Here is a 23,333-nt window from a genome sequence, read left to right as displayed (position 1 = left end):
CCTTGTTTAACATGCATTAGTTAGTAGCTGGCTTAAGAATCTCTTTGGGCCAGCAGTAGAGTGAGGTCAATGAGATGCAAAATTTAAGAGAATGCTAAAAATGGCAATAATTAAAATAAATGATTTTTAATGCAATATTTAAAAAATAAAAATTAATGCAAAAAATTATGAGGTATACAATATCAACATTTTAAATAAAGACAAGACCTGATGGGGCAGGATTAAGGTGAGGGGAGTAAAGCCATGTTACACAGATACAGAAAACATTGAGTAATCACAGTAGTTCCCTCACCTCACCTGGCCCTGCTCTTACTCCTGCCAGTACCATGACTTCTTCCTTCCTCATGAGAATAGTATCAAGCTGAATTAGATGAATCCTCCAAAGGGTCTTGACCATCCTCACAACACTTAGGTAGATAAAAAGCAAGATTTCACAACTCAAAGCCTCTCCTGCATGTAACTATCTCTGCTTAGTCAACACATGTGGAATCTGTGACCTCTAGAAATTTCTGATAAGACAAGGTGGGCTGTTTCCACCTAAAGCAGTGTTCTCCGTCATTTTTTCTTCTGCCATTTTCTTGGTGAGATGCTACGATTTCCAGCAGCTCCACTCGAGTTGTTTGGCCTACAGTCTAGGGAAGAAGTGGTGGTTATGCACAATGCCCAGCACTCTAATTCCACCACCTTTGGTTTTTCTAATTTGAGACACACAGATTTTGAAAATGGATGTTCTAGGATGGTGTTTTTCAAGCTATGGATCATGATTTATCAGTGAGTTGTAAAATAAAGTTGCTGGGTTGTGACTAACATCTCTTAAAAATAAAATGGAATTGGCCAGGCACGGTGGCTCACACCTGTAATCCCAGCATTTTGGGAGGCCAAGGTGGATGGATCACCCGAGGTCGGGAGTTTGAGACCGGCCTGGCCAACATGGAGAAACCCCGTCTCTACTAAAAATACAAAATTAGCTGGGCGTTGTGGCGCATGCCTGTAATCCCAGCTACTCGGGAGGCTGAGGCAGAAGAATCCCTTGAACCCAGGAGGCAGAGGTTATGGTGAACTGAGATCGGGCCATAGCACTCCAGCCTGGGCAACAAGAGCGAAACTCCGTCTCAAAAAGAAAAAAACTAAAACTAAAAATAAATAAAATGGAATAGAGCAGAATAGAAAATATCAAAAGGTTTAAGTATTGGTGTGTGTGTGTGTGTGTGTACATTTCCTAGGTTTATTAATGTGGATTGCAACTTAAAAAATGAAAAGTTTGAAAGCCACTGATATAGAGCCCTAGACTGAGAACCAGAGACTTGTATTCCAGGTCTGTGCTGCCTCTAACTGGCGGCAGCATCTCCATGGCAGATTGTGTAGTTTTCTTTTGGTCTCGGTCTTCTCATTTGTAAGATGGAAAGAAGGGTTGGACCAGATGATTTCTAAGGTCTTTCCAGCTCTAAAATTTTATGTCTTTACGAAACCTTGAATGAGACAAGTCTTTGATGTGACTTTGTTAATTTTGGTAATCTGGGTAGCCTTTGCCAAAAGACCACTGCGGCTGGGTGCGTTGGCTCATGCCTGTAATCTCAGCACTTTGGGAGGCTAAGGCAGGCGGATCTCTTGAGTCAGGAGTTCGAGACCAGCCTGGCCAACATGGCAAAGTCCCCATCTCTACTAAAAATACAAAAAATTAGCCATTTGTGGTGGTACACGCCTGTAGTCTCAGCTACTCAGGAGGCTGAGGCAGGATAATCCTGCCTCAGAGGCAGGATTGAACCCAAGAGGCAGAGGTTGCAGTGAGGTGAGATTCTGCCACTACACTCCAGTGTGGGTGACAAAGCAAGACTCCATTAAAAAAAAAAAAAAAAAAATCACTGACTTTAGGAAAGAAGGTGGTTTTAAAAAGACTAACGGTACCTAATATAGAAAAGGAAAGAGTGCAGATGAGCCATGGTTCCTTTTTTTGTAGGAAAGCTTGTGCTATTTTGGAGAACGGCGAACAGATAAAACCAGTGGCACTAAATATCAGGGAGTAGAGACTCCTTCTCAGGTAAGTTTTCTTTTTAAGAAGGGGAGCTTTTATAGGGGAGTGGGTTAAGATTGCCACCTGTTATTTGGTTTCATTTTAGACTCTTCTCCTTTGGTGATCAGGCAGCAGCATTTGGGTGCCCTGCGACAGGCCTTGGTCCCTCCCTGAGGCTGAGGGTCATGCTTCAGGTGCCACCCACACGTTGGGGGTGTGGCTTTTCCTCGGAGCATCCTGCTTTCTATTCTCTATTGGTTATTGTTTATGGAGCTCAGGAGTTGATTATTTTCCCAAAGCAGGAAGGTCCAATACCTAAGGCTCCAGGACCCTGAAGTTTATCTAAAATCACCAGCCTTTGATTTCAATGTAAAAAAGATCTGAGTCTTCCACAAATCCTTACTAGGGCAATTCAACCCTTGCAGAACATCACAAAGACTGTTTTTGGATGACTCCCCTGTGTGTGCATGTGTGTGCATGTGTGTGCATGTGTGTGTGTGTGTGTGTGTGTGTGCGTGTGCGTGTGTGTGTGTGTGTGTGTGTTGGGGGAGGTGTATTTTAAAAGAGAAAGAAAAGGGGAAATAAACTTTTCAAAGACCTTTTATATACACCAGACAGTACCACACTTTTACATATCTCACTGAAAACCCATAACACCTATATGAAACATACAGTTACTCTATTTCTTTTTTAAAAAATAATTTTGTTATGGAAAATTTTAATTATATACAAAAGTCCAGAGAAACATACAGTATATCTCCGTATCGTCATCACTTCACTGCAACAATCACTTCAGCCTGCAATCAGCCACGTTTCATCCACACTTTTCCCACTCTACTCACACCCCCAACCTCACTCTCCACTCTTGCTTTCCCTAAACGTGGATTATTTGGAAGGAAATTTCAGTCGTCAGATCATTTTATCCCACAAGTATTTTAGTATGACATCTAAGTACTCTTAAAACACCAACAAAAAACTCATAATACCTTTTATCATATCTAAAATATTACACCTTAAAAATCCTTAATATCAAATTTCTAGTCCTTGCTTGTTTCCAAAATTGTCTTAAAATCTTTGAAAATTTAGTTTGTTTCAGTCAGAATTCAAACAACATCCACACGTTTCATTTGGTTGCTGTGTCTCCTAAGTCTCTTTTACTTCATAGATTTCTCGCCATTTTTTATTACTTGTAATTAGCTTACTGCAGAAACCAGAATGTTTATCCTATAGCACTTACAACATTCTAGACTCTGCTGAACCATTCTAAGTGTTTTACATTCACTATCTCATTTAATATTCTCGGTAACTCTATGAGTAGGCACTACTATGATTCTCATCTTGTAAATTAGAAAATTGAGGTTCAGAGAAATTAACTAAATTAACTTTTGAACCAAGGACTGAAATCTAGATGTCAGACTCTGAAGCCCATGCTGTGCACAGCTTCTCATTTATATTGCCTTTTCTAGACTGCCCCTCAAACCGAAGTGAGAGTGGGTTGGGAATTCTTAACTGGATTTGGATGTGGCTGTAAATGAGTTTTTCTTTAGGTCGTGGGAACTGAGTAAGTGCTCTTGGCCCTGTTAGAAGAACGCTGTAACTACTGACCCTGCTTAGTTTGGGCAAAAGAACTCAGCCTTATCCACTGATACTTTTCTCCCACTCCCAAGCCAAAAACAAAACCAACCAAAGAACAGTCATAGACCCTAAACTAAAAGGAATGTGTGGATTTACTGAAGTGCAGCCCTAATCATGCCATTTCCATGCTCAAAATCCAGAATATGTCCCCACTGCCAATAGCAATAAACTAAATGTTTCAACCTGGCACTCAGGATCCACAGTTTGACTTTACCAACCTTTTCTTCCACTCTGTGCATGCACACATCCCACAGTCTAACACATTTAGACTGTGTGCTGTTTCCCAGCCCATGGACACTTGATTCCCTCGTGCCATTGCTCATGCCCCTTTCCTAGAGTCATTTTCCCTTCCCAGCCTCAAGTAGTCTCTTGCTTTTTCAGTTCTTAAAGCCCTTTGTGTTTCTCTTAGGGACTACATCACTTTGCACTATTCTCTAGCTATTTGAAGTGGTAACTTCTGTATCCTCTTTAAAGGCAAGGCCCATGGCTTACCTATCTTTCCACCCTTTCCTCATAATATTTTCTTTGTTTGTAGTGAGTGCCTCCTGTGGGTTGGTTGTATTAATTTCTACTACCAGTCCATGTTGTTTTAAGTTGCAGGAGAAAGAAGCATGGGAGCAAAAGCAGCTTGAGGGCCCTGGCAGGTTACAGCCTTTAGGGGAAGGTGGAGAATCTGGTGGCAGGAGCCAAGGAGATGTTAGATGGAGCTCCCCCAACAACTCTCCCCACACAGCTCCCCATCCGCACCTCTTCTGTAGTCGTGCGTAGCATCTCAAACTTTAGTCTAGAACTAGCACACCAAAGGCTGCAACTGAATCTCTTCTGATTCACTGACAGGGCAACACAGGGTCTCAGCTGCATGTTTGAGAGCTGTGTTGGCAAGACCTCAGGACAGAGTGCCCTCTGTGTCTGGTGGTGATTCTCAAATACCATCACATTCTGATCCTGCATTGTGGGTCATTCTACTGACTACATCTACGCCTAAGTTAAGAACTTTCATGAGCCTTCCTCATGACTGGCCCTTTGTAAAGGAAAGTATGGCAGTTTGTGACTTCTATGAACAGTTCTCAATGGGTATGGAAGAGTCCATGAACCTTTTTATGGAGACAGAATCTCAGTCTGTCACCCCAACTGAAGTGCAGTGGTGCAATCTCAGCTCATTGCAACCTCGAACTCCTGGGTTCAAGCAATTCTCCTGCCTCATACTCCCGAGTAGCTGGGATTACAGGTGCCCACCACCACGCATGGCTACTTTTTGTAGTTTTGGTAGAGACAGGGTTTCACCCTGTTGGCCAGGCTGGTCTCGAACCCCTGACCTCAAGTGGTCTGCCCACCTTGGCCTCCCAAAGTGCTGGGATCACAGGTGTGAGCCACCAGCCTGGCCAACTTTTGAGTTCTGAACCAGTTGATTCAGTACCAAAGGTCTTCAACCCCTTGAAGATAGATTCAAGGACAGCCCTTGTGAACAGCTTGCCCTAGAGAAAGGACAAAGCTAAGGGAATTCCGGGGCTTCCTTGTGAAAACAGAATTGGGGAAATGGAAAGTGAAGAAATTCTAGCTATCAGGAACAAAAGAAGAATGACAGGAAACCTGCTTCTGAGGTATGGAGGTATTCCCCTTGAGTTTTCACATATACCATTCTCTCATGCCCAGGAACCTGCTCTTCACTAAACCACAAACCTTCCTCGAACTCAGTGACAACTAAGCTTCTATCTGCACACTGCTAATGCTATAACTGTCTTGTTGTCGGTTCTGATTAGTTGCCCTCTCAACCATAAGCAGCCTGTCAACAAGACCCAGCTGCATCCTTGTTACTTCTCCATAGCACTTAATTCAGTATTGTCCCCCCAAGGTAGATAGTTGCGAGGCAGCATCCCTCAAAATGTCTAGTAATATAATGGCATCCAGTAAATGTTTCCTTAATTATTTACTGCCCCTAACCTTTATGCAATTAAAAAAAGAAAGAAAGAAAAGAAAAAATAAGAATGCTGACTTTAGACTTTTCATCTCCACTTACAGTAAGGCTTCTGTTGCTTTTCAGAATAGGTATGTTGGATATTTTGCACAAGTGAAACATAGCTACAACTGGAATCTCCCTCCAAGAAAGACACTGTTTATAAAAAGATTCATTATTTATTCGATTCATGGTAAGTGCTTATGTAAAATTGGAAGAATTGGGCAGGAGGGCCAAGGTTCCCACTCTGGGAGGGTTTTGCTCATAGTTATATATACAGATGATCCTAACTCATACCTGTCTTTTTACATATCCTCATGCATAAATTCCTTCTTAATTGCCCATTGATTGCCAACCCTTAGATATTCTTTACTTTTTCTTTTCTATCACCAATTTGGGGGACTTCATCACCTTCCCATCTCTCCTGTTCTCCTTGCTTCTCTGTTCGCAACCCAGGGTGGACTTTTCAGGGCAGAGTGAGCTTCTGATGAGGGAGGAGGAGGAGCCCTGTGACTTCAAGACTGGTTATTTCTCATAACCACCTCTAGTTCAGAGTTTGTCTTGGCGGAGGTGTCTCCATATCATATCATTTTCTCACCTTCTTTCAGAGGCATATTTTTTTCTCATCCCCCTGGGCTCTCTCTTTTCCCCTCTGTCCTCCATCTGTAACCCTCTCACTCCCAGCCACTCCCATACCTTGTGGCTCTCACTCCCAGCCACAGTGCTGGGGGTCAAGAAAAGCCTCCTAAGAGGAGCACTTAGGTCCTCCCTGCCTGAATGTACATGGAAATGGAAAGGGTTGGGAGAAAGTGGGGCTCTATGGAGGTATCTTTCACCTCCCTAGCTGTTACCGAGTATTACCAGTTGTAAAAATCCATCTAAACATCATGAGAGCGATTTGCCTGCTTCTAGAATATAAGCAGAGAGATAAAGCTGGGATGCACTGTTGCCCAGGGAGGCAGGGAAATTGGTCAGATGTACACCTCTGGGACTTGAGAAAGAAAGTGCAGAGAGAAACTGGCCTCCATTTCCATGTCCATTTCTCCATCACCAACCTTGCTTCCCCTGCACAGCCTGCACTTAGTAGAGGTGGGAAAGCAGGATGTGTCTGTGTGGAGGGGATGGGGTCTCACCACTCCCACTGCCAGAGAGGTAGCAGGGTGGCGATGCATCTGAACCCCTAAAGCAAACCTCTTATAACAGGCAGCATGTGGACCTGAGGTGGTGCCAGTGCTGGACGTTATAGGTGCCATGGTGCCGGGGTGCTGGTGCCCACACAGACAGCCTAGTATTTTTAGCCTCCTGAGTTTTGTTCTACATTTCACTGATTTCTGGTGGACATCAATAGAAAGAAGTTCTGCACCTGGAATGGGAAAGAGGGAACTGAAGCAAGAAACTGTGATTTCTGATGACAAATGAATATCATGGTGTTAGTGAAAACAAAATTAAATGAAAAGAAGACAAACAGCATAGGAGATGACAGATGATCAATCAAGAATAATTAATACACTCGTTTATTAGAATATTTAATTCTCTACTTTTAGTTTTGTGCATATTTAAATAAAAAATAATGTAGAGTTGAGAGGAAAGCAATAAAAAATTAATTGGAGCCTGAGAAACAGTCTTTGAGGAAATGCTAAGGAAATGAGTAGGTCATTTGAATTGAAAAAAAAAAAAGCAAAAGAGCCTTTGTCTGTAAATATATACAGAATACCATGGGAATTTGATATAACCTGTGTTTTTATAGAGATTGCATCAGGAACTAGACTTAAAGTCGGGCCAAAGTAATTTAGACCACAGTATTTCTTATTAAGAATCATTATGATTAGAAGTTTGAAGAAAGCAAGACATTAGCAAGAAAGGTGTCAAGTCACCTTCCCTAATATATATATAGATATATAGATATAGATATAGATATAGATATAGATATAGATACACATACACACATGTATATTAGAGACAGAGTCTTTCTCTAAGTCTCACTCTCTGGTCCAGGCTGGAGTGCAGTGGTGCGATCTTCACTCACTTCAACCTCCACCTCCCAGGTTCAAGCGATTCTCCTGCCTCAGCCTCCCAAGTAGCTGGGACTACAGGCATGCGCCACCACACTGGGCTAATTTTTGTGTATTTTTAGTAGAGACAGAGTTTCATCATGTTGATCAGGCTGGTCTCAAACTCCTGACCTCAAATGATCCACCTGCCTAGCCTCCCAAAGTGTTAGGATTACAGGCATGAGCCACCGTGCCCAGCTAATTTTTTCTCTTTTTAATCCATGATGTTAATTGGCAAGACATTTTGATCTTCGCGCTAACCAGCCTAACTTTTTAATTTCATTTAGGTGTTGGAACAGGCAATGGATATGATCTAAAAGTCCAAATAGTAATGAAGAAAGAGATCGTCTTTTCCTGTACTTCCTTCAACAATTGTCGGGTAAGAGAAAACATGTGAATTGAAAAAATCTGATGTTTGTTTTAAGGCTGAATGTCAAACCAGCAATGTTGACCTCCCTAAACTATCACTTACCATAAAGAGATTCCGTGATGCTTTCTGGTTACCGTTGTGGTGTCACTGGATTTGAATGCAAACCAGAGGTAAATTAACCTGTTTGTTCAAAACAGTTTTTTAGGGTACTTTCTAGAATGTATTTCTGTTCAGTGTTGCTTTGCCTTTCACTTTTCCACAAATGCTGAGCATGTTCCCAGGAATGTATTAAGGATTTTAATTTACTTATCTGGTCATTTTTAGCCATAGTCTCTTCTTCTCGGTCATTTTATCTTTTATTATATAGCACTGATTCTAAAATGTTAGTGTGCATGAAAACCACCGAGAAGCTTACAAAGATTTACATTCCTAGGTTATACCCTAAAGTAAGATTCAGGAAATCTGGAATGGGGGCCAGGAATCTATAGACTTAACAGTGTCCCAAGTGATTGTTCTAAGTCAGAGGTTCTGTGGGGATGACCCTATGAGAAACAGTGCAAGGAGGAATGAATTGGGGAGGAATCTCTTTATCCAAAGCAAAAGGGACCTGGTAGTCAATGTTTTGCTACAGTGAAGAAATGCCTAAAACTACATACCTTTTCTGAAACAATAAGAAAGCTTCCTTCATGGGTCTAATAACCATAAACTTTTAGAATTCCTACCCAGGCCTTTGTCTCAAATTCTTTTATTACTAATCCTATTCCCTCACTCTCTGCACTGCACCCACTTTTTTTGGCCTCTCTCAACTGAGGGCATTCACCCAGGCCTTATCCTTGGCTTCCTGTTCTTAGCAAATGCTTTATTCTTGGTTAAAGAATCACCCATTTCCCTTACTTAAACTATTATTTGTTCATTTACTGAAGAGATATTTATAGTCGCCCACTGAGTTGTAGATGCAAGAGCTGCAACATGAACAGTTTCCACTCCAACTGAAATGCAGTAGCCAGTCTGAATTATCAAGGAGCTTTATCTGCTTCTGCAAATGGCACCAGCATTCTCCCACTCAGGCCTTGGGCTTTGATTCTCTTTGCCTTGGCTCCCTAAATCCAGTTAGGCATCAATCCCTGTTGATGATGCCTTTGACATTTATCTATGCTCACCTTCCTTTCTGTTCTCACTGCCACTAACTGTCCGGAACCTCATTTGCTCATGCCTAGATTTCTACAATGGTCTCCTTACCTTTTCTTGCTCCTTATAGAATGCAATGTATAGAATCCTGAAATATGCATACTGAAATGTTGCTCTCATTGTGAAAAGTATGTAGAGCAGAAGACACACTGCATGCCCATGGTCAGAGCCAGTTAACACCTTTGGCTCAACATCCTTACCTGTAAAAGAAATATCACACCTCAAGTATTATGGGAATTAAATTAGATAATATGTATGAAGTTGCTTTGTAAACTATAAATCACTAAATAAATGTTATTTGTGATAATTATCAGGCCTCTTTGTCACATAGGAAATACCCCACGATATTCTTCAGCAGCCTCTCTTATTTCCTTGGCTCTTGAGCTCTTAAGATATAATAGCCCTAACATACCTGAGCTTGTTTTTTCAGTAGCTTGACCAGCAGACTCCATTCCAAATAAACTGGGTCATCCCCTTTGGCTCTTGGAACACAACTCTAAGTTATTTAGTTAGTTAGTTGGTTACTTCTTTCCTTCCTTCCTTTCTTTTTCTTTCCTTGAGTCAGGGTCCCATTCTGTCCAAGGCTGTAGCACAGTGGCGCAATCATGGCTCCCTGCAGCCTCAACTTCCCAAGCTCAAGCAATCCCCCAATTTTTAAAAATTTTTTGTAGAAGCTGGATCTTGCTATGTTACCCAGGGTGGTCTCAAACTCTTAAGCTCAAGCAACCCTTCCACCTCAGCCTCACAAAGTGCTGGGATTATAGGCATGAGCCACACTGCCTGACCTTTTTTGTTGTTTTTCTAACTTGTACTTTGTGTTATTGCTGGTCTTTTTCCATCTGTATGGACTAGATTCTATTTTCAGAGCTCTTCTTCATTTATCTAAACCATTTCATGCCCAATTCAGTTTCTGCCTCCTCAATGAAATTTTCTGCACTTCCTGTTAACTAGCCCTCAATGGTGCATGAGAGCACACCCAGTCTTCATCATACAGATTGAGAGTTACATACCATTCTACGATTGTTTCTTATGTGTCCAGCTCCCTGAAGGGACCAAAAGAGTCTGCACCTCCTTTTGTGTTTTTCACAGGGCCTAGCATAGACCCTTCTTACTGTGGGTGCCATTATTTATATGAGAGTGAGTCAAAGAAATAGTATATCTTCAAAGTCACTCATTCCAAAACTTGAACTATCTTTGGTCACTCCTCCAATCTGCAGCCTGTAATGGTCAAGTCCAAAGATCCCATTGACAAACACAAGAGTTCTAATAAAACATGACAATCAGGGGGACCCTACCCCCCAAGTGTTACAGACCCCCGTTGTTATTTTTTAAATTTAGTAAATAAAAAGCCAGAGTTAAGCATTGTTTTTTGAATGTCGAGGGTAGCTTTAAAATTGAGCTTCTTAACATATTATCAAAAGAGGCCCTAATGTATGAAAATCAAATGACACACATTAAATAATAATATTTAACTGATTAAAGTCTAATAGAAAATTCAATACTTCTGAAAAGTGAGACACTTTTGAAAAGTGCCTCATGGTAACCCTCAAACACGTTGGCCTTTAAAAATCATAAACAACAGGCCAGGTGTGGTGGCTCACCCCTGTAATCCCAGCACTTTGGGAGGCCCAGGTGGGCAGATCACTTGAGGCCTGGAGTTTGGGATCAGCCTGGCCAATATAGCAAAACCCCATCTCTACTAAAAGTACAAAAACTAGCTGGGTGTGGTGGCATGCGCCTATAGTCCCAGCTACTCAGGAGGATGAGGCATAAGAATCACTTGAACCTGGGAGTCAGAGGTTGCAGTGAGCTGAGATCACACCACCGCACTCCAGCCTGGGTGACAGTAAGACCGTCTCAAAAAAAAAAAAAAAATACACACACACACACACACACACACACACACACACACATACATATAAATAACAGTGTTGCAACTAGAAAAGATTATTAATAATTATTTATACATGTAGTGACTGGTCTGTGAGACCAGAAGTACTTGATAAATATAGGAAGTCTGGATAAGTGAAAAGGAACTTCATTGTTATCATTAGCTAGGTTTATAGTTCTGAATTCCATGTGTTCATTCACAGGTATTTCATGACACTGAAACAGACAGGGTAATAATTGATGTGTTCAACTGTCCACCTCTGTATGATGATGTGAAAGTGCAAGTTTCCTCTTCGGTGAGTAATCAAGAAATGGCCTCTGCCATTGTTCTTGTCTGAACTTTTGAATGGTTTTATTTAAGGTTTCCTTTACTACAATTCCCCACAAGGGAGATGATAAATGTCATCCCATAGAGGCAGGGGGAGAAAAACAATAAATCAGATCTATAACAAATTTTTTAAAAGAACATATGTAATTTGAATCATTTTTGTTCATTTGTTTTTTCTAAATTGTACATTTTCTAAATGTTTCTAAATTTACATGTATTAATTCACAAATCCAAAAAATACAAAATAAATACAAAAAATAAATAAAAGCCAAGATGCTAAAAAACCAAAGGTATGTTTTACTGCATAGCAGTGGTTACATTTTGTTTTGCATCATTTTTAATATTAAAAATTGAGACAGAGTCTCACTCTGTCACCCAGGCAGTGGCGTGACCATAGCTAACTGTGGCTTCACCTCCTGGGCTCAAGCAATCCTCCCACCTCACCCTCCTGAGTAGCTGGAAGCACTGACTGGAAAGAGAGTTAGGTTTGGGTGACTCAGTTGGGTGAAACACAGAGAAGGCAGCACAATACAACACATGAAATAACCGAAGCAGTTTTTTGTTAATTCTAAAGAGAAGAGGGCAGCACACCTCACAGGGCTAACTCCAAGGCGGAGCCATGCAGGAGACCTGTGCTCAACTGATGGGTGGGCAGCAAGAGCGAGAAAGAGGGAGGGACCTGAGAGTGGAAGCCTTTATTGGGAAGTAAGGTGCTCCCTGAGCAGGTTTCCTGCGGGGAGCTCTAATCGGTGGGTTTAATGCAAGCAGTCATGAGTTCCATGGAGTCATGCTGTGACTGAGAGGTGGTTACTGATACATCCACATGGTCCATGGATAGTATGGGGGTCTGTGGGGTGGTTATATCTAGCTGTCCCATAATCACGTAGTCACCGGCAGAAGGTTGTATAAGGCAGCTATTGGGATCAGTCACATTGAGAAGCCGGGAGGAGGTGAACTGGAAACTGTCAAGGGTGACTGAGCCCTGCTTCTGATATCGGAAAGTGCAATCTATATTTAAAAGGGATGCTGAGGCAACAGAAAAAATTGTAAGAATTCACTACAAAATACTTGGGTATATATAAGCATCGGTCCTTAGTAGATTCTGTTTAGCACTATCTAAAGCAGATTCAAATATCAGCATTTAAATATCTATCATGGAGAATATAGTATTCCTTGAAAATTTAGATAGAAACAGCAAGAGAAAGCAATAGCATTTTCTTAAGCCTCCTCCTTTGTGTCTTCAGTGTATTGTTATAGGATGCAGAATGTTACATATTGAATGGTTATAATTATTTGATAAATATATACAGGAATAAAGGAAGAAACTTTAATTTCTTTGGAATGATTAGTTCTTGGCATCAATTTTACTTTAAAAAATTTTTTTTCTTTTTAGGATTTTCCTAAATACTATCACAACTACCCTTTTTTCTTCTGGTTTAACACATCTTTAATACAAAATAACAGGTATGGATATAACATCAACCCATAGAAACAACCTAATCTTCAGTGTCTGTGTATAAGGTGTAATGGCAAGTCTTTTGCTGGTTGTCATAAGCTTAATTTATAGAAAACAAAAAATCCTTGAGCCACCATTGTTCATTGCCTTACTCATTTTACGATGGTTATTTTAAAAATACAGTTGTTCTTGAGACCACCTGTTGCAGTGTCCTCAAGGTCCATGCCATAGGACTGTGTTATGAGTTCAAGAGTATTATAATCAGATCTTAAGTGTGGTAGTAAATTCCTCCCACAGAAGTTCAATATGAATCTGCTCAGTACCTTCAACATGTCAGGTCCTCAGTAGGTGCCGATTTACCAATGACAAACCACCACCAAATTTTGTGCTAAAGTAAAGGAGGACCTAGGGAGGCTTCAGCTAGCTGAAAAGCTGACTGACACACTTACATCTAGGAGAAGTTACAAGACACAATAAGTATTAAGAAATACAGCTAAAAAATCATCAATTGATAGTCTTCCATGTAAACATGGCTTTCTAATAACTGAATTGGGAAAACTTCCTTAAAAACTATTAATTGGAGGCTGGGCATGGTGGCTCATGCCTGTAATCCTAGCACTTTGGGAAGCTGAGGCGGACAGATCACCTGAGATTGGGAGTTCGAGACTAGCCTGGCCAACATGGTAAAACCGTGTTGGCTACTAAAAATAACAAAAATTAGCCAGGTGTGGTGGCGCATGCCTGTAATCCCAGCTACTCGGGAGGCTGAGGCTGTAGAATCGCTTGAACCCAGGAGGCAGAGATTGCAGTGAGCCAAGATCGCACCACTGCACTCCAGCTTGGGTGACAGAGTGAGACTCTGTCTAAAGAAAGAAAAAAAGAAGAAAAAACTATTAATTGGATTTGGAGATTATTGTTCCCAGAAAACCTTCTGCCATATTTGGAAACTTATTTCTCAGTCTAGAAGTTCTCCACTTTAAGTAGTATTTTTTCTGTGGTGGTGAAAAATTGAGATTTTTTTGTATCAACCATACTTTTCAGTACAAAAAGAGAAAATATTTTTAAAATGCTTCAGGTCAGAGTTGAGGAAGTGGCTGTGATTGCATGTGGCATGAATTGGTAGTTATTGTTACAACTAGTCCTAGTCTTTTCTTCAACTCTGAACTGGATCTAATAACTCCTTAAGTCCAGCAAGGCAACGGTAAATTAAACCTCTGGTCTACACACTTGTAATGCATACACATTTAATAGATTGTAATAGAGTGAACTTTGGACTGGATGGAAATTTTTTACAAATTTGTTTCTTGGATGGATACAAACAATAAGCTTTGACTCCTAACATGAGCAAAGTCCCTCAAATGTGAGAGCTGGGTGGAGCTTCATTTGTTGCTGCTCCTCAAAAGTGATTCTGGTTTTCCTTTGAAACACTATGTTCATTTTGGAGAAGTAATAAGTTAGATCACCTTTATTCTCACTTTTATATAAATTTCTAAAGACTTCTGTAATATTTCAATTTATATACTATTGTTAAGCTTTTTGTTTGTCATAAGATTGTTGTTTAGCCAAAAATGCCAACTTCTGTCCTTTAGAAAACTAGGCATAAATAGGTTAACCAATTGATGCCCAGTGTTCTATTATTGGAATGCTAAGCATGTAGGATTTATTTATATCCTACTGCTCAAGGACATTGCCAAGGGCTGATTGCAAAAATTCAAAAAATTGCAACCTCAGGCATAAATCAAAATAGATATAGTACTTTATTATTGGGTTTTGATACATGTCTAATCAGACTGATTTCTGTCACATATAGAAACGTAGATATTTTATTAAACCTAGATGTCATTAATTCCATAAAAAGCAACGTTAAAAGAATCAGTAGCACGTGTTACTGATGTGTTGCTGGAGATTAAGGTATTTTTTTTTTTTTTTTTTGAGGCGGAGTCTCGCTCTGTCGCCCGGGCTGGAGTGCAGTGGCCTGATCTCAGCTCACTGCAAGCTCCGCCTCCCGGGTTTACGCCATTCTCCTGCCTCAGCCTCCCGAGTAGCTGGGACTACAGGCGCCCGCCACCTCGCCCGGCTAGTTTTTGTATTTTTAGTAGAGACGGGGTTTCACCGTGTTAGCCAGGATGGTCTCGATCTCCTGACCTCGTGATCCGCCTGTCTCGGCCTCCCAAAGTGCTGGGATTACAGGCTTGAGCCACCGCAGGTATTTTTAAGTCTCACTGAAAAGGTGGAAGGAGCCAACTGAAACACAGAAAAGGGGCTGAGGTTCTATTCATGGTGAGGAAGTCTTTTTTTTGTTTGTTTCTTCAAGCTCTCTAACAAGGGTGCCTACCGCATGGATTTTCAGTTAGCCCCAAAATAAAATGTAATAATTTGTTTTCTATTCTCAGGCTTTATCTACAAAGAAATCAATTGGATAATCTTCATAAACAAAAAACATGGAAAATGTATCAACCACAATATGCAGTAGAGACGTATTTTGATGAGAAATGACTTAGTTATGTTGTAACTGGTAGCTGATTAAGTATAGTTCCCCCACACCCCTTCTGGGAAAGAATTATGTTCTTTCCAACCCTGCCACATAGTTATATGTTCTAAATCTTCCTTGCTGGTACATCTATATTGATATATGTGTACACATGTTCTTTATAAATCTATTAAATATATACAGATAAAATGTCAGGTTTTTTTTTCTTTTTTGAAGGCATATATTTCATAGTTTCCATCTTGTATTTACATATATTTGGAACACAGTACTTAGGAACATTAGGCATTATTTTGAAGAACTTTGAAATAGAACTTTCATACCAAAATAATTGAGAGATATTTAAAAATTGTGATCCCACAACACCCACTTACTTATACATTTTTGGGCAAGTATTTATTCCCTGTTTTGTTTCACATTTGTAATTTCAGATTTATTAGAAAGCTAATTTATATTTTTTCTTCTACTTGATTTACAAACTATCTGTTAACAGATTGGCAGCAAAGACTAAGTTTTAAACCCAGAAGAGAGACATATTTCACACAAGCAGTCCCCCAACTCCCAACACACTTCTCTTGTTCCAAGCACTAAGTGGGTAGCTTACTTAACAAGCTTCCTTTAATTACACACAGACATGGGGGTTGGGGTAAGAAGATGGTAGTAAATATGAAGGATAAGTAACCTTCAGTAACTTCTGCTTTTGTATAAAATTGTAAGTGAAGTCAAAAGAAATATTTGTTCTTAGAGTTATTTAGGTGTATTATTTTGAAATCCACTGCTCCTACTCACAACCAATGTCACCTAAGCCCTGGGAGAACTCTGAAGGGACGTAATCTTTTCATTATAAACAGTGGTTAGCCCTGTGTCCACAGGGAATCATTATTATTTCCTCATTGGTGATGAATGGTACTTTTTTATTAAAAACTTTTTTTTTTTTTTTGAGACAGTCTAACTCTGTCACCCAGGCTGGAGGGCAGGGGCACAATCTCGGCTCACTGCAACCTCCACCTCCTGGGTTCAAGCGATTCCCCTATCTCAATCTCATGAGTAGCTAGGATTACAGGTGCGTGCCACCATGTCCGGCTAATTAAACGAAATTTTTTATTTGTATTTTTTTTTTTTTTTTTTGAGACGGGGTCTCACTCTGGTTGCTGAGACTGGAGTGCAGTAGTAGGATCTTGGCCCACTGCAGCCTCAACCTCCTGGGCTCAGGTGATTCTCTTACCTCAGCCTCCCCAGTAACTGGGACTATAGGTGCATGCCACCATGCTTGGCTAATTTTTGTATTTTTAATAGAGGCAGGGTTTTACCATGTTGGCCAGGCTGGTCTTGAACTTCTGACTTCTGGTGATCCACCCGTCTCAGCCTCCCAAAGTGCTGGAATTACAGGCATGTGCCACCGTGTCTGGCCACTTTTATACCATTAGCAAAATGCAGAGTAGTGGAGGAGGTTGTCTGAACCAGATCTGAGGAGTTGAAGGGTCAGAAATGTCTTTTTTTTTTTTTTAAACAGAGTCTCTCTCTGTTGCCTAGGTTAGACTGAAGTGTTGCAATCTCGGCTCACTGCAACCTCCCTCTCCCAGATATAGGTGATTCTCCTGCCTCAGCTTCCCAAGTAGCTGGGATTACAGGTGCCTGCCACCACGCCAAGCTAATTTTTGTATTTTTAGTAGAGACGGGGTTTCACTGTGTTGGCCATGCTAATCTCGAACTCCTGACCTCAGGTGATCCACTCATCTTGGCCTCCCAAAGTACTGGAATTACAGGTGTGAACCACTGTGCCCAGCCTGGTGAAATAATTTCAATACAAATTCTAAACAGAAGAAAAGGATTGAACTGAAACCCCCCTAGAACATCCCCAGAACCTACACTAGGGTTACTGTCATGATAATTGCCAGTGGTTAGTGTTTACCATCTCCCCCTGGACCCGAGAGGAGTTCTTAAAGCTTCATCAAAATGCAAAAGAAGGCTTACAAAAAATTTTTAAGAAATGCATATGGCTATCCAGTTTTCCCAACACCGTTTATTAAATAGGGAATCTATTCCCCATTGCTTTTTTGTGTCAGGTTTGTCAAAGATCAGATAGTTGTAGATATGTGGTATTATTTCTGAGGACCCTGTTCTGCTCCATTGGTCTATGTATCTGTTTTGGTACCAGTATCATGCTGTTTTGTTTGCTGTAGCTTTGTAGTATAGTTTGAAGTCTGGTAGTGTGATGCCTCCAGCTTTGTACTTCTTTCCCAGGATTGTCTTGTCTCTGTGGGCTCTTTTTAGGTTCCATATGAAGTTTAAAGTTGTTTTTTCCAATTCTGTGAAGAAAGTCAGTGGTAGCTTGATGGGGATAGCATTGAGTCTATAAATTACTTTGGGCAGTATGGCCATTTTCACAATATTGATTCTTCCTACCCATGAGCATGGAATGTTTTTCCATTTGTGTCCTCTCTCATTTCCTTGAGCAGTTGTTTGTAGTTCTGCTTGAAGAGGTCCTTCACATCCCTTGTGAGTTGTATTCCTAGGTATTTTATTCTCTTAGTAGCAATTGTGAATGGGAGTTCACTCATGATTTGGCTCTCTATTATTGGTATATAGGAATGCTTGTGATTTTTGCACATTGATTTTGTATCCTGAGACTTTGCTGAAGTTGCTTATCAGCTTAAGGAGATTTTGGGCTGAGACGATGGGATTTTCTAAATATACAATCATGTCATCTGCAAACAGAGACAATTTCACTTCCTCTCTTCCTATTGGAATACTCTTTATTTCTTTTCTTTTCTTTTCTTTTCTTTTCTTTCCTTTTCTTTTCTTTTCTTTTCTTTTCTTTTCTTTTCTTTTCTTTTTTGTGATGGAATCTCGCTCTGTCACCCAGGCTGGAGTGCAGTGGCGTGATCTTGGCTCACTGCAAGCTCTGCCTCCCGCATTCATGCCATTCTCCTGCCTCAGCCTGCCCAGTAGCTGGGACTACAGGCACCTGCCACCATGGCCAGCTAATATATGTATATATATTTTGTATTTTTAGTAGAGACGGGGTTTCACCGTGTTCACCAGGATGATCTCGATCTCCTGACCTCGTGATCCACCCACCTCGGCCTCCCAAAGTGCTGGGATTACAGGTGTGAGCCACCGCGCCCAGCCAGAATACCCTTTATTTCTTTCTCTTGCCTGATTGCCCTGGCCAGAACTTCCAATGCTATGTTGAATGGGAGTGGTGAGAGAGGGCATCCTTGTCTTGTGCAAGTTTTCAAAGTGAATGCTTCCAGTTTTTGCCCATTCACTATGATGTTGGCTGTGGGTCTGTCATAAATAGCTCTTATTATTTTCAGATACGTTTCATTGATACCTAGGTTATTGAGAGTTTTTAACATGAAGGGGTGTTGAATTTTGTCAAAGGCCTTTTCTGCATCTATTGAGAAAATCATGTGGTTTTTGTCATTGGTTCTGTTTATGTGATGGATTACGTTTATTGATTTGCGTATGTTGTACCAGCCTTGCATCCCAGGGATGAAACCGACTTGATTGTGGTTGATAAGCTTTTTGATGTGCTGGTGGATTCGGTTTGCCAGTATTTTATTGAGAATTTTTGCATCCATGTTCTTCAGGGATATTGGCCTGAAATTTCCTTTTTTCTGTTGTGTCTCTGCCAGGTTTTGGTATCAGAATGATGCTGGCCTCGTAAAATGAAGTAGGGAGGATTCCCTCTTTTTCTATTGTTTGGAATAGTTTCAGAAGGAATGGTACCAGCTTCTCTTTGTACCTCTGGTAGAATTTGCCTGTGAATCCATCTGGTCCTGGACTTTTTTTGATTGGTAGGCTATTAATTATTGCCTCAATTTCAGAACTTGTTATTGGTTTATTCAGGGATTCGACTTCTTCCTGGTTTAGACTGTGGAGGCTGTATGTGTCCAGGAATTTATCCATTTCTTCTAGATTTTCTAGTTCATTTGCATAGAGGTGTTTATAGTATTCTTTGATGGTAGTTTGTATTTCTGCGGGATCAGTGGTGATATCCCCTGTATCATTTTTTAATTGCATCTATTTGACTCTTCTCTCTTTTCTTCTTTATGGGTCTGGCTAGCAGTCTATCTACTTTGTTGATCTTTTCAAAATACCAGCTCCTGGATTTATTGATTTTTTGAAGCTATTTTCGTGTCTCTATCTCCTTCAGTTCTGCTATGATCTTAGTTATTTCTCGTCTTCTGCTAGATTTTGAATTTGTTTGCTGTTGCTTCTCCAGTTCTTTTAATTTTGATATTAGGGTGTCAATCTTAAATCTTTCCTGCTTTCTCTTGTGGGCATTTAGTGCCATAAATTTCCCTCTACACACTGCTTTAAATGTGTCCCAGAGATTCTGGTATGTTGTGTCTTTGTTCTCATTGGTTTCAAAGAACATCTTTATTTCTGCCTTCATTTCGTTATTTACCCAATAGTCATTCAGGAGCAAGTTCTTCAGTTTCCATGTAGTTGTGCGGTTTTGAGTCAGTTTCTTAATCCTAAGTTCTAATCTGATTGCACTGTGATCTGAGAGACTGTTATGATTTCCGTTATTTTGCACTTGCTGAGGAGTGTTTTACTTCCAGTTATGTGGCCAATTTTAGAATAACTGCGATGAGGTGCTGAAAAGAATGCATATTCTATTGACTTGGGGTGGAGAGTTCTATAGATGTCTATTAGGTCCGCTTGGTCCAGAATTGAGTTCAAGTCTTGAATATCCTTGTTAATTTTCCGTCTTGTTGATCTGTCTAATATTGACAGTGGGGTGTTAAAGTCTCCCACTATTATTGTGTTGGAGTCTAAGTCTCTTTGTAGGTCTCTAAGAACTTTCTTTATGAATCTGGGTGCTCCTGTATTGGGTGCATATATATTTAGGATAGTTAGCTCTTCTTCCTGCATTGATCCCTTTGCCCCTTCCTTACACCTTATACAAAAATCAACTCAAGATGGATCAAAGACTTAAATGTAAGGCCTAGGACCATAAAAATTCTAGAAAAAAACCGGGGCAATACCATTCAGGACATAGGCATGGGCAAAGACTTTATGTCTAAAACACCAAAAGCAATGGCAACAAAAGCAAAAATTGACAAATGGGATCTGATTAAACTAAAGAGCTTCTGCACAGCAAAAGAAACTATCATCACAGTGAATAGGCAACCTACAGAATGGGAGAAAATTTTTGCAATCTACCCATCAGACACAGGGCTAATATCTAGAATCTACAAAGAACTTTACAAGAAAATTTACAAGTAAAAAACCAAACCCCTTCAAAAAGTGGGCAAAGGAAATGAACAGACACTTCTGAAAGGAAGACTTTTACGCAGCCAACAGACATGAAAAAATGCTCATCATCACTGGTCATTGGAGAAATGCAAATCAAAACCACAATGAGATACCATCTCACGCCAGTTAGAATGGTGACCATTAAAAAGTCAGGAAACAATAGATGCTGGAGAGGATGTGAAGAAATAAGGATGCTTTTACACTGTTGGTCGGAGTGTAAATTAGTTCAACCATTGTGGAAGGCAGTGTGGCAATTCCTCAAGGATCTAGAACTAGAAATACCATTTGACCCAGCAATCTCATTACTGGGTATATACCCAAAGGATTATAAATCATTCTACTATAAAGACACATGCACAGTGGCACTATTCACAATACCAAAGACTTGGAACCAACCCAAATGTCCATCAATAATAGACTGGATAAAGAAAATGTGGCACATATATACTATGGAATACTATGCAGCCATTAAAAAGGATGAATTTATGTCCTTTGCCAGGGACATGGATGAAGCTGGAAACCGTCATTCTCAGCAAACTGTCACAAGAGCAGAAAACCAAACACCACATGTTCTCACTCATAGGTGGGAATTGAACAATGAGAACACATGGACATATGTAGAGGAACATCACACACCAGGGCCTGTTAGGGGGTGAGGGGCTAGGGGAGGGATAACATTAGGAGAAATACGTAATGTAAATGACAGGTTGGGGGGGTGCAGCAAACCACCATGGCATGTGTACACCTATGTAACAAAACTTCACGTTCTGCACATGTACCCCAGAACTTAAAGTATAATTTTAAAAAGTGCAACTTCCTGACTTTGACATTACGCATAGTTATTCCATCTAAAGTCTGAAAAGTGGAGTTGGGGGAGGGGCCATTAAGAATAATTCTCAATTATTTCTTGGCAGATAAACCAACTTTTCCAAAGAGTCTGAAAATTGCTTGATCTCTTTTTTAAGCAACAAGCGATACAATCTCTGTGATCCCATCATTACTGTTCATTTCTTCCAGGAGAGGAATAACACACTTCTGCCTTTAATTGTTAAATTATCCCCATTTCTGAATTAGAGTGAAATATAATCTAATATGATTTTACGATGATAAATTTAGAGTCATTTTCTCCCAGGTACTGCTGGGCTACGATAAAATGAGATCTGAATTACATCAAAATAATTTAATTATTCCAAGAGAAGGGGTGACTGTCAGAATTCTTTAAGTGGGTGCGTAATTTAGATAACCTAGATGCAGATAAACTGAATAAAGCATTTAACTCAGCACATTAATATTTTAACGTGATCATCCTGAACAGTTCGGGCATCACAGGTTCCTACAATACACATTTGCTGTGTATCTGGGAGAGTTACATTTCCAACTGGGAGGATGTGGGAGGCTAATGAATATACAAATGCTAGCAACAACTCTCTCCCATCCTCTGTGAGGGTAAGCTGCCTTCCCATGTAATTTGCCACTGACAACATCATCATGGTACTCACTGTGCCCTCAAGTGAGTGAAGACTGTTCTGAATGCCAGTACCAACCACAGAGCCCGACACCTAGTAGGTTCTCAGAGATCTATCAAGTCCATAAAGCCATGAATAAATGACAGAGATTATATTTCTGCACTTGCCTAGAATAAGATCAGAAGTCTGATCTTATTCTCCTTACAAGACACATAAAAACGTTCTTTAGGAGGTGTGGTGGCCAGCCAAGCCTCTTATTCCACAGGAGGGGCACTTACACTATGTCATACCTAACACTTTACCAAGGGTGGTGGTTTGGATTTTCAGTCCTTGACATAGAGTCAGTAAATCATGAGAAATAGAGAAAATCATCAGGGCAGGGACAGTGTCTCAGGGAAGGGACAGCTCTGAAGAAGAGGGCAGAGAGATGAGAAGAGAAAAGCAGACTCACGTCACAGAACCAGGCCCCCCCAAGCAGAGGTGAGACCTCACACCCCTCTGAAGGCCATCCGTAAAGGTTCAGTTTAACAGGGCAGGGAAGCATATCATTTTCAAGAAACTCCAATCAAAAAAGGTTTGGGGTTTTTAATTTTGACATTTGAGGGGAAAAACTTCAATGATCTGAAATGCCACATTCCCCAACTATGCCAAACAAGGTACACTGCAACAGTAGTCAAAGTAGTGACTGCATTGTTTTAGAGTTGTTAAATGACTAACTCTTAGTGGTACTAAGTTTCCCTTAAGACTATTTAACTTTTGGGATCCATGTTGCCTCATTTCAATAATTACCTAATTACCTAAATAACTTCTTCAAATCCTCCTTCATCCTAGCTCTCTAGGGCTCTAGATCTCTTACAGCCACTGCAGATAGGGAAATAAGAACTTCCCAGCACTTGAGAATAGATGAGCTGGCTGAAAACCTGTGTGGTGAGGGAAACTTCGTTTAAAAGGAAAAGGAGAGACACATAGAACAACATATTTAGGCTCCATCCACATCACCTTGGGCTGCAGCTGGCTCTGTGCTTACAGTCAATCACTTCCATGGGTGGCCTCTGCCACAAAACACTACAACACTCTGCTCCTATCAATGGTGGACAGAAAAATCCCAAAGCCCAGCAAGTTCAACGTCCAGAGAGTCAGGGTGGCAAATGCTCCAAACTAACCCTCACATCTGGGCACACTGCAGACCCAATAGGGAGCAGTAACGCAGAGACGGCAACAACAT

General features: G+C 40.6%; 1 protein-coding gene across 1 annotated transcript in view; it reads left to right on the top strand.

The window, feature by feature from the left end:
- LOC115894548 (phosphatidylinositol 3,4,5-trisphosphate 3-phosphatase TPTE2-like) overlaps nt 1-15,379 on the top strand; it is a 172,844-nt gene extending 157,465 nt beyond the window's left edge. The window contains exons 9-14 of the mRNA XM_030922021.1: nt 1,958-2,038; nt 5,688-5,793; nt 7,951-8,030; nt 11,303-11,395; nt 12,821-12,891; nt 15,277-15,379. Of these exons, the coding sequence (XP_030777881.1) occupies nt 1,958-2,038; nt 5,688-5,793; nt 7,951-8,030; nt 11,303-11,395; nt 12,821-12,891; nt 15,277-15,379 (534 nt within the window). The remainder of the gene's footprint in view (nt 1-1,957; nt 2,039-5,687; nt 5,794-7,950; nt 8,031-11,302; nt 11,396-12,820; nt 12,892-15,276) is intronic.
- Nucleotides 15,380-23,333: the final 7,954 nt, after the last annotated feature.

Source organism: Rhinopithecus roxellana, chromosome 18 (genome assembly GCF_007565055.1).
Source record: "Rhinopithecus roxellana isolate Shanxi Qingling chromosome 18, ASM756505v1, whole genome shotgun sequence".
NCBI lineage: Eukaryota > Metazoa > Chordata > Mammalia > Primates > Cercopithecidae > Rhinopithecus > Rhinopithecus roxellana.
This window is presented reverse-complemented; position numbering and strand designations above follow the sequence as displayed.